The sequence below is a fragment of the Borostomias antarcticus genome, assembly GCF_949987555.1.
Source record: "Borostomias antarcticus genome assembly, chromosome: 6".
Classification (NCBI taxonomy): domain Eukaryota; kingdom Metazoa; phylum Chordata; class Actinopteri; order Stomiiformes; family Stomiidae; genus Borostomias; species Borostomias antarcticus.
Genome location: NC_140239.1, coordinates 29,348,489 through 29,361,229, shown reverse-complemented (window position 1 = coordinate 29,361,229; position 12,741 = coordinate 29,348,489). Strand labels below are relative to the sequence as shown.

General features: G+C 45.1%; 1 protein-coding gene across 1 annotated transcript in view; it reads left to right on the top strand.

The window, feature by feature from the left end:
• Positions 1-11,829: 11,829 nt before the first annotated feature.
• Positions 11,830-12,741, top strand: part of prima1 (proline rich membrane anchor 1) — a gene marked incomplete at both ends in the record, with an annotated part of 31,195 nt that continues 30,283 nt past the window's right edge. Inside the window, 1 exon segment of the mRNA XM_084439382.1 lies at positions 11,830-11,922. Coding sequence (XP_084295508.1) covers positions 11,830-11,922 — 93 coding nt within the window.

Here is a 12,741-nt window from a genome sequence, read left to right as displayed (position 1 = left end):
TCAAGAAAGGTGTCCAACGTTTCACATCCTGTTCAACTGGCCCTTTGTCCATCACCAAAGAGAGTTAATTCAAGGCTCCCTTCAGAACAAGAGAGCAAGCCATGAACCGAAGGAGCAGCGTCACACCTTCAGATCAAAGAGCAGAATTTGAGATTTAAAAAACTGGATGGGACACTTCCATGCAAATTTAGTGTTTGATGTTTTTGTTTCGCCAGTGAATTGGAGGCGAAAGAGACACTGATTTGGTTTCATGTGCCAACCAATGGCGTTCTCTCTCTGATGCAAATGGAGCTGATTGGCTGGGTTCTTTACAGCATGGAAGAACTCACCACAGAGACAGGGCTCTGATCCTGGATCTTGATCTTGCGATCTGGTCCTCGGACTCCGTCATCTGTCAACGCCAAGAGGGAACCCTGTTCTTTTACACTCCCCGGTTAAAAAGGGGATTTCTAATTGTTGCATTAAAGTCTCTTTCATTTTGGCATTGAATCAACATTTTCAAATGATGTATTTTTTGTGCAAGGCGACACGCACCAAAGATAGCAAATGTCTTACACCAAAGACAGTAATTGAACATTTGAAATACTCCTGTTTTGAAATTATACCTACAGTATAGGTGTCTCAGTAATTACCAATTATATATTAGGCTATACTTTGCATATATTTACCAGGTAAATGTTTAGTAATTGGGGGACTATGAAAGGAAGGGTTACCAAAAAAGTGTTCAGATTAAGTTAATTTAGCAATAGAAATCCATAAGCCTAGGGCCAATGGGCCTAGGATATAGACAATAAACTACCGGTGGAATGGTGGTGGAGCAATAGAGGGAGCATTTCGGATTACTAGCAGACCGCTGTCCCTGACGCTAATAATCCACCAGAGGTCCGCTTGCCATTCAAATGGCCAGGAACCTCTCAGCGGATTCGGCCGGAGGTCTCGTCCATCGGGGACCCGCTGTAGGTCCGATAGCCTTGTGCTATCTGGGTTTATCCCTTACCTTTGTCCAGAAACAGAAGTTGAACCACTTGTAGCAAAATAGCTGACATTACAGGAATCATCAGTGTAACTGCTTTAGCCACTGACCGCTACCATTAATGTTATGGAAGCTCTTGTTGTTGTGAGCTCATGAGCTTATTGTTCTGGATTAGTATTGGAAGCATTGGAACTGATGTGTCCAGGCGACAAGACCTATCTTCATTTATCAGACATTATTTCATGTCATTTCAATTCACAGCTATTTCAGTGGCATGACTAGCTTCCGTCCTACCAGTCCTGAACAGAAACAAGCCAGCCAACGCACATAAGCCAGGTTTGACCTGGCCTGGTTTGTTGAAGGGCTTTTAATGTTTTCCATGTTAACCCACTTTTATTGTCCACAAAGGGTCCCAAGGTCTCTGAGCAACAGCCATTATGAAAGATACTGACACTTTTTACACAGAGTGAAGTTGATGACCAGTGTTGAGTAGGAAAATGAGGTGACCCTGGCCACCGATCCATGATTTGTAGTATTCGTCCACCTTAAGGTCATGGAAAAATAACCTGATCCAAGGTCCTGTGAATGAAATTCAAGTTTCACCAATGTGTTTTATTTTCCTACCTGACTGTTGTTCTAACTTTGTAGTTCGTTCCTCTAGAATCAGTCTGTTAAAACTACAGATTGTTCCTGTCTTACATCACTTTCTTGTCCTCTCCATCGTTATAAACTATCACTTTCGTTCCCCAGTCACCCACTCTTGCTCGGATTCACTTCCTGTGCATTTGTCCTTTTTGCAAATCGTAACATAGAATAAACGTATTGTCTTTGTTTGAAACCAGCTTGACCGACCACTCAGCGTGTTCTTTGAAATCTAGACTTCTTCTTCAAGAAGTACTACAACAATCCTCCCTCCTAAGCACTTATTGTATTGTATTGTATTGTATTGTATAGTATTGCACTGTACTTTAGATTGCTATTCTTGCACTTTGCCTTCAGCACTAGATTATGCTCTTAGTCACTTGTTTTAGAAAGAAGATGCACTTGTGAGTCCTGGCAAGTAGTAGTACATTGGCTTTTCCTACGTTAAATGCAATTATTGTTAGTCGCTTTGGATAAAAGCGTCTGCTAAATGACTGTAATGTAATGTAATGTAGACTAAACCAAGTAAGATTTCTAATTCACAGTCCGTCCATGTGAGGAAAGGATGGTCGAGGGAAACTCCTTCAGTATCTGGTGCTGATGACAGCTGTGTTTTACAGTGACAGCTATTACAGTGAGACACGCTGCCTAGCTCTGCAAATCACTGGCTAGGTGTCACAGTGTTATACAGTAATGTCATATAACTATGTCGGTGTTTATGTGTGTGTTGACTGGCTGTTTTCTGATACTGTATGTGTTGAGTGGTCAATGTGGTTATAATATGTATGGTTTTAATACTCAACTGTGGGTAGAGCTGCATATTTCTTAGTGTAATATTTGCAGGAATGAATAACGCGTGGTTCGTGTGACGTGTGTGTTGACGTGTCTTATGTCAGACGATACTGTTCTTTAGGGTGTGTGTTATTTACGGTCAGATCACGACGACATTTCGGTACGAGACTCTTTGTGTCTCGGCTTGCCTCTTCCTCACCCTTGACCTTTCCACACACACATACACACACAAACATACACACACCAACACACACACACACGCATCAACACACACACACACGCACACACTCACGCACGCACCCACACACACACACACACACGCACACACGCACACACACACTCACACACACACACACACACACACACACACACTCACGCACTCACACACTCACACACAGACACACACACACACACACACACACACACAAATACATACATTTCACAGTCACCACTCAACAGTTAATGGTATTAAGTTGCTTGGCGAGAGTGCAGTGTGAAACATGGTTGAAATACATCTGATTTACAATTTGAACCATCCTCTAATTCTTAGTGCTGCTCAGTCAGGGTAGCCATTTCCACATCTCTGTATACGATATATTTCCACATTATTAATACTTCTCTAACCTTGCTCATTCAGTGTCATAGACTGTATACCAGAGAAGTGACAGCTAGCTACTTTGGGCTGAAGCTATGGATCATCCATGGAATAATACAGGAGCCTTGACCAGTTGCTGAGCTGCAATGTCGCAAAGTGACCTAGAAAGATCATTCCAGAGCAATTTGACCTGGAAGAACAACATTGGCCCAAGGCAAGGCTGCAGAGCATGAAGCCAGAGAGGAACCCTGGTGTCCTTTGAACTGAAAGAACATCACTCCGGCACGCTGCCTGGCCTCAGTGGAGGAATATATCACTTACACTGCTACAGAGACTGCATTCAAGCCGATGATGCTTTACTTGAGTCACAAAATAGGGCACAGCGCGTTGGGCAGAACAGAGCATGCAGATATCAAACGGATAAAAGATGAAATATCAGTCAGCAAGATGAAGTTCAACGACTAGCGGATCTCACAGGTTGATCTAAACATCGGGATCTAATTCAAACAAATTTCATTGACCAATGAAAGTGCAGTTAGGCCTGACTAGGTGGTCCATTGAGGTTGTAACTGGAGCACCCTGGCTGTTATACATGTTTTCCGGGACGCTCTTTCGCTCACAAGAGCTCCATGCCATAACTAGACAGGGTATCTTTAGGGCGGCTCATTTCAACCTCTTCCCTGGTGTGATCTGACGATGTTCAGATGTTAATTGTGATTCTTTCCCACAATTCCTGCTGACTTATTTCCCCCCAGTCCACTTCATTACGTCAAGCCACGAGAACACAAGATGATTCACAAGCCATGCGACTCACTCAGTATAAACATTCTCGAGGGCTCAAACTATATTTATCAGCTCCCAGTGTCAACAACGGCTAGTTAAGTATATGCTATTCTAGTCAAGTATATTTTTCTATTAGTACAGACAAAATATGAAAGCCAGGAACCATCAAACTGGGAAAATTAATGACTTTCACAAGGGTGATTCCTGAAAACAGCGTCGACAGTACATATCTTCCAAATGGTAATTCTGAAAGCCCACTTGCACCATTGTCAGTAAAGAGCCATTATCTACCCCGCCGCTGTACTACTTAGCAATGAAAAGCCCTCTGCAGCACTTAGAGTCCATTTTCTGTTAAGATGTCATTCAAATATGACCTTCAAGAGATAAATCCCAGTCTAAAGCATAGTTACAGCTTATGGTTGAATGTGAGAGCATAATGGCTGCAAACAGGGCTTTAACCAGAGGTAAACCCTGACAGACATAGCAACCACGCGAACAAGGCACCTTGTAAAGTCCGATTGGTCGAAAACGTCAGTAGACAGAACTCTCAAACGTCGATAAGCTATGTACATGAAAAGCTACCCTCCACACAGCCCACAAGAACAAGACTGACATTATTTACCCAGAAGGAGAACACACAGTGGGACACAATGGCTATCATGGAGTTTGCGAACGGAGTTTGCAAACGCAGCGTCGTTTATACGACTGTTAAACTTGTAGACCCTTAAACTTGTAGTGTTTGCGTGCGTCTGAGAGCTCCAGCTGTGTTCGGAATCGTTCCCTCGTTCCCTCACTCCCTATTCCCTATATAGGGTTCACCATGTAGTGAACTACCTAGGGAACAGAGAAAATGTAGGGTACATGCACTGTTCCCTGCAAATCAAGGTGAATTGTGGGTAATAAATAGTGGACTATATAGGGAACGAAAATTCCGTGGAGAATTCGGACACTACAAACAAAATGGCTGACGCCCTCTATAGTGCACTATATAGTGAACAGGGAGCGATTCCGAACACAGCTCAGATTATAGACTCCCTCCCCGGTCTCTTCCGGTCCTTCTCCTCCCAAAGGACATGTCCAGTCAGCAGATACAATCACTGTTCCCATAGCCCCTAAAGTCCCAAACCCTTAATGTTGTTTGTATGGGGTTCTTTGAAGTTCCAGCCCCATGAATCCATCTGCTCTGAACAGCACCAGAGAGGAACAAAGCTCGGATGTAATTTTTTTTTTAAAGTCCCACAGCAGTAGATTTACCTTACTATTCCTGGGTTGTATCTCCGGTGAAATTATCTCTGGAAATCAGATGAGAATAAACTGCATCAAATTACACATCTGAGCCTTTCCACAGATCAAATCTATCCGATTTAGTAACTGTACCCACCCTCAATCAGCCGAAAATACCTCGACGCATGTGTGTACAACCCACTCAGCTTCTCTATACGCTGCACCACTAAACTAAGTGAGATGTATAAAACTGTCAAACGCTATCACTTCTGGTGATGGATACCAAAATGCAGCAGTAAGCCTAGCTGTACACTCCATTACTCTGATATACTGTAAGGGTGTGTCTGGACCCACGGAGACCCATAGCTTATCTGGGCAGCGGCAGAGAGCCCAGCCTGGTTCAAACCCTCTGGAGACGGCGGGGGAGACAATGTCCCGGGGGCGAGGAGGGAGCCGGTGATGGATGATGTTGTGACAGGCCTTCGTTTCTCTCTCGGCTTTTCAAAGAGAGGAGTTGAGGAGAGTCAGCAGGGCAACAACTCTGTGATTTAGGGCCCGCGTCTCGGAGGGATACCCAACCCAAAAGACGAGGAGTGAGGTGGCCTGCGGCGACCGAAACGGCTGTTCCCTCCCCGCTAGGGATGAGACGGTATGGATTTTTGCATTACGGTACGGTACCGTATCTAGTTATGGTACGTTTTACGGTATCTAGTTACACGGTACGGTTTACAGTATTTCATGGTATACGGCATTTCACCTCCGCAACAAACATAAAAAAACAAGTATTTTACTTTGAAGTAACTACAGTGCAACACATGATGGAAAATACACACTATTGTAATTAAGCTAAGTTTATTAATAGCAAGCTTATATTAAATTACAAAATTAACTGTTGCAAGCAACTTGAAATGTGAAGTTTCAGCAGCGCATTATTGTGTAATACCGTAAACGTAATACCGTAAACACAGGGAATGTCACGGTTCTAATACCGTGGACATTTTATACCGCGGTTCACGGTTTTACGGTATACCGTCTCATCCCTATCAATCAATCAATCAATCAAAGCTTTATTTGTATAGCGCATTTCATACCCAGAGGCAACACAATGCGCTTTACAGAGAACAAGGGAGGTGGGCATACGACCCACCCCTACATATTCCAGAGGGAAGCAAAAAAACAGTAATCACCCGGGGGCCAGATAAGTGAGCTGTAAAAATTCTTCCCTGACCCCTCTCAACAAGGCGAACGAGCAAGCTCCTGGAGTATGTTTGTCTACCGGCTAACATTTATAAAGCAATACATTACATTAAATTACATTTCAGAGTAAGTTAGTACCCGCCAATCCATCCAGCCGTACCTTATCCTCTCTGAGAGAACGAAAACATGTCAGAGCAGAGGAGAGTAGCAGTGCCAATAGCAGGTGCAATCCTCCCAACAGAGTCTGCCAACAGAAACGTGAAACCATTCTACAGGAGTAGAGCCACTTCAATTCCAATGACAGCCCGGGGTAATAAACACCACCATTTCTACCTTAGGACCCCGCCAACTGGTTTCCCTGGCAACGATACTTCAGAAACACTTGACGTTTGGCTGGCCAGTAGAGAAAAGTCAGTCATCCCTCTTTATCAGATGAGGTAGATAACCGCTGTGGCTTATGAGGCAGTCCTCTAATCTTTCACACTCTCCTCAAGCAGGTTTTAATTAAGTTTAAATTCAGGAAGACAGGAAGACAAAACAAAGTGCTTAGTGGACTTGCATGGATGGTCAACTCAATTCATGCGCCGGCGGAGATTAAAAATGTAATTTCTTCACAGCATTGTACTCTACTGCTATCAATATGGGGCTTTCTTCGTTCCTTGTTTCGGTTGGAAGAAACATGATGATTAGTACGCTGAAATATCAGTTTTTGGAGAAAATGTTTATTCATTCATAAGGCTAGGAGCAGCAGTATTTTTGATAATACAGTTAAGTAGGACCAAAAATGGCACTCTTTCCTCTTGCAGGCCCTCCACACAAGGGGTCAGATTGCCATTTATGGTCTGAGCTGCCCATACAGCTCTTATACATGTACATTACACAGCAGCCAGCCATGGGAGTCAGTCCACACTCTACTGAGGTGGTCAAGGGGTGGGACTAGGCCTACTGATTTAACACAAACGCAGATAGAAACTTGGTTCATCAATTTCTTGGTGATAGCAGGTTAGTATAAGAGAATCAATAAGAAGTACAGGATAGTGAGGGGTGCTCAGCAAAAAAATAAAATATAGTCAGGCAATAGCCTCAGGATGACCCCACAATGACCGCAAACATGGTTGGACACTTGTAGTCACGGTTGCAAGCCTGTAGCCAGCCTTGTGGAGGTGGGGGGGGGGCGTTTTTTTTCCAAAAGTGTACCATATCGTTTCGATTTCTTGACGGGGGGAGGACAGGTTATTTTAATTGTCGGGCGATTTGTTGCCGGGGGGGGGGGGGGGGGGGCGGGGGGGGGTTGGTAGTGCGAACCTTTTTGTCTTAAAATTCTGGACCTTTGGTTGTGCGGGGGGGGGGTTCGTTCGATCCACTACAGGCCTGGTTGTAATGGCAGGTGAAGAGGCTTAGTCAACAAACTACTGGCCAGCAATATCGGCAATAGTCTATCCAACATAGGTGAACTGCCCAATGAAAGGTTTGTGTTTGAGTCCTGTCATGCACTGTCCTGTCCTGTCCTGTCCTGTCCTGTCCTTGCACTTGTCCACTGTTGTATTATTGTAAGCACCACAGTGTCGAAAAAAATCCTATGTATGTAAAGTACAATGACAATAAACAAATTCTGATTCTGATTAATTTTAATATAAGCACCACAGACAGCACATTACAGTATAAGGGGCACTGAAAACCACTTCCTGCTGGAAACTAACCAGTGCCGGATGGTCTCCTCTAGCCCTCCCGAACGTTGAGAGGCTCATGGGAATCTTCCCCCGATGATGTCACTCTACAATTTAGCCCTCTCATCTGTTTAATCACCAATCATATTCACTTCCCCCCTGGTGTTTGGCCGTTTCCTGTATCATTAAAAAGATTTAATTACTCTCACTAAGCATCATAGACGATTATGGTCTCAAGGTAGGCATCAAACAGAGTTACAGCAATGATTTCATTTCGACTTCCCTCCCATAAAAGCGACCTGAGGAGCTGTTTAAAAGCTCTCGATGGCAGCTTTATGGCACTGATGGTGGCGGAAAATATCAACGCTGGCACCTTGCGAGTGCAGAGTCCCTCTCATCGTCATCGTTTAGTTAAACTCTATTCCGCCAATCAATTAAAAACTGAGCTCATAGCCAACAAGGGATCCATCCAAAGGGAACGGAGCGAGACTTAGCAGGGACACTGACAAGCAAGAGACGGGAAGGAGAGAAAGTGAGAGGAAGAGAGATGCTGATCTTGATTGAGCTCCGGCCTAATGGCCTCGGCTCAATCGGATGAACCATCAGTCAAATCTACCTTAATGCACAGTACACATTACTCTTAAACCTGATTACACTACTCCTGAAGCGCAGTCAGCATCCAGTCCAGAGGAGAGGGAGGGAGGGAGGGAGGGAGGGAGTTAGGGATGGACGGATGAGCAGACGAGTGAAGAAAAAGGCTCCAAGCTGAAGCCCAGCTTGTCTCGGGTTCCCGGGCATCCAGCGGTGCCAAGTTGCCACGTCTCCCATCCTTCATCCTCCGCTCTGCCAGCGTCTAGTCTCCCCTGCAGCCGCCCTCGTCCGTCTTAACGAGACGACGTTGACTCAGCCTTTTGCCCAACGTTAACGCCACCCCTCGTTTGCCTTGATGAAGGTTAGCTACTCCAACATTAGCGTTTCCCGTGATGGGATGAGACCTGCGTCTTGCTCTGGGTCCTCAATTATTATTATTTCCTCCATATTACCACCATCTCCATGATAAGGATGTGACAAAAGCTGCCCTGAAGTTTCCCGAAGCCTTTGTGGCAAAAGTGATTTGTGTTTCTCTGACACACTTTTCTACTGATGTGATTCGAGGTGTTAGATCATGCAAAGGAGACTGACAGTGAAATGATTAGCTTGCTGTAAGTGACCAATGAAGCTCCCTTGCATATGTTTATATTATTAATGTGCTTTCTGAACCTAAGCGCACTTGATCTCCCTTGCATACTTGTTAGTTTGCTCACTAAGAGCTCTCTTGCATCCTTTGTCAAGTAGATACTGCAGCGAGCTACTTTCTGCAGAGTGTGGTTTTCTGTGGCCTGTGTAAGCTCCCAAAATGATTCTGCTGTTGAGGGTAAAACAATACATTCACAGGATGTTGCTCTTGAGTCTGGACAGCTTTGCTCCTCTGTCTACAAAAAAAGCAAATAGATTAATATTATTCTTTTTCAAGCAGGATTTATGTATCCTGACTCTCAGACTCATTTAGTTTCACCTCATTATTCAGTCTTAACAGGCTCTCATCGCAGCCATTTTCCGAGATGGTCGAGTCCTCAGCGATGAGTTCATCCCCTAACCAATCACGTCGCACAGTTTCATTGTAAATGGTAAATGGATTGCACTTATAAGCGCTTTACAATGAAGGCCTCTCATTCACCCATTCACACACACACACACCCATGGCGGCAGCTGCCATGCAAGGTGCTAGCCTGCTCATTGGGAACAATTTGGGGTTCAGTGTCTGTGCCCAACGACAATTCGACATGTCGTCAGGAGGAGCCGGGATTCGAACCGCCGACCCTACTCTCATCGGACGCCCCGCTCTACCTCCTGAGCCACAGCCGCCCAGATGCGCCCATAATTCCGTCATCGCCGTTTGGCCTGGTTGAAATTCCAACCGAGAAATCGCTCTGGATGACAGCCTTTCCTGACCCTGTATGGCATTTTGATTCAGATTCAGGGGCTGGAGACAGGCTAGAATTTACGGTCACAGCTTCGTAGTGGCGGTGGCGAGACCCGGTCTGGAATAATCGCATCGGATGGCGCCTCTGTCTCATTAAACCGAGAGAGGGGACCTGGTTTCACACTAAAACTTCAACTGTCTGCTCTCTCTGTTGCTGTAATATGCCGAGGGCACCAGGGTTGGCTGATACCTCTGGTGATGAATCTGCCCACCTCATAATGCTCATGAACCTTAGCGACCATCGGAGATGTAGGTCGGGAACGGTACTTTAGAGATAACTCGGACCGATCCTTTTGCTCGTATATTTAAAGTACTTTTGACCTTCCTCTTTCTGGGCTTCAAAAATCCATTGTCCAATAGCCACTCAGCGATGACCTGTGACCCCTCTCCACTGGTCCGGCAGTGACGTACAGTAAGGCCTATTCTAGGGCCTACACAAACGCACATAGAGTAGTTGTACATGTGTGGTTGCAGACATTATGGCGAGCTACTGTAGATAGAATGAGGTTGTGGTTTGCTCGCAGCTTTTGCTATGGTGGCAGATTATCCACGCCATACGGGGGTGGCATCTGGCGGGGAGGTGGAGGGGGGGGCAACTTTGAGTCATGAAAAGCCACAGAGCCCAGGAGACTGTCTCAACATTACCCACTGGCAGCTGCTTAATCAGACACTGGGAGCAGGGTAGGCCAGCCTGACCACAAACTACTGACTTGCCACTTTAAAATGCCAGTGCCAGGCCATTCTCATAGTGCAGTGCTACTAATTGATTAATTAATCACTAATTGGTTGATTAACCACTAATTGATTAATTATTTGATATGCATATTATGGAATTAATTAATTCATTAATTAATTAGTTGTCGTTTCCCACAATATGCATATTGTGTGAAGGGTACGGCCTCCCATCCGGACGCGTACGCGCGTACGCTGATATGCACGCTGTGTGCTGTGACTAGACAGGCGATCCTCCACGCAACTCCCTATCTCTCTCACACACACACACACACACACACACACACATACACACGCACGCACGCGCACAGAGAGACGCACACTCAATGCTTCTCTCCACCAATGACAAACATATAGTATCCTCCTCACTTACATCTCTCGGTATTTCCCACCGAAGTAGTATAGCTGAGTGTACAGAATGTAGCCTGTGTTGACAACGCGTCGACCTACCCAAGCAGTTTGCAGATGTCCATTAGAGAGGATGCTCGTTTCTTCACAGTTCCTTCTTGGACATGTTGTTTCGCACTTTGCTTGGAGTCCGTGTGCATTAACTACACTGCAATGCACAGGAGTTTTTTAAACAGAAGGGCTGCTTTTTAGCATCGTCTTTACGCGCGGGAGCAGTTTTCCTTACGCGCTTTAATTCAAGTGTTTGATGAGCAGGCAATTATCAACACTGGCTTCTGGGAATGTCTCCACGGTGCCTCCATAAAACAGAGGATGAACGTTTACCTCATTCTGAAAATGGATGGAAGTATAAATTAGAAATTGACGGTGCGTTAATGTCCAGTAGCTCCAACTTCGGTGGCGCAGCCTATGCCTGGACATCATTCGCCTGATCCAGGGATCCCTGGAGCACTCCAAGTACTACCCTCACCTAAAGCATGACAACCCACTGAAACCGAGCAACTTTGGACTTGAACGGCTGTGGATCCCAGACAAGAAGCCGTGGTTTCAACTTCATATTAATATAGCCTAATGAACCAGCGCGTATATATGCTGAAGGGATGCTTTTTCAATCTTTCTCATGTCACCACTATCAACTGTGAAAACTGGACGAGAATGTGCCAGATTTCCTTTTTGGAAACGCCCGATAGAGACTTCGCTGTCAAACCGGGAAGACTGGATTAAGTTTTTGAAAATAAAAGACTATCGCATGCTAGTTTCTGTGACACGCGGGCTGTGAGAAGAGCAGGGAGGAATGCTGGTCCGAGGGATATTGCCGCTTATTTTAGGGTTTTCGCCTTTTGTGTTGGGACACTGCTTTCTAACATCATTTTTACTTTTATTTCAGGTGGGTTTACGATTAGAATCACTGTTTCCGTATTACTTGCCATGGGCTTGTGCGTTATGGGCATACCGAAGGTAAATCGCTTAGTTATCCATTCATAGACTGGAACGAGTGGATGGTTTAGTGATAAGTTAGGCTGATAGGGGCAGTCCACCTCATAGTTTACCGCTGGCTCCAATTGCGTTTTGGGTGTCTGAAAGTATTCATGACACATGTTTAGTTAACAACATAATGAAACGTCTGTTTATAATTGCAATTGAGGAATACAGTGGATGCATGTCGTTTGCCTTTTGAGTGCGAAGGTGATCGCGTTAAAGGCCTACGCTGTAGTGTGCGTGCCTATGGGTGAATGATCAGTTCTCTGGGTTATGTGCACAATCCTGTCTGCTTATAATGCACTGTAGGCTAGGCATATGCCCACAAACACACATAATAGAACAGTATAGCATTACTATTATATAAAGCCAGTGCTGTCGCCTGAAATCCGCTTGTGCCATCATGTTCAATGTTCAGTAGCCTCTACAGTTAGGCTGCCCAACGGTCTCTAAAGCATTTAATGACTGCACCAGCAGTCCCTAAACTGAAGCTGTTCAGCATGTACAGTAGGAAATTCGCAGGCAAGTAACCTAAATGAGACCCTCGTTCTAAATTAGCAGCACAGAACACAACACCTAGAGTACCTGAACTTCAACGACTCAGTGACGTGGTGCGGGGGCTGTTTATGGTGATAGTTTGATGAGTGTTGGATAGTTGGATGAGTGTGCGTGTGTGTGTGCGTATGTGTGTGTGTGTGTGTGTGTGTGTGTGTGTGTGTGTGTGAGA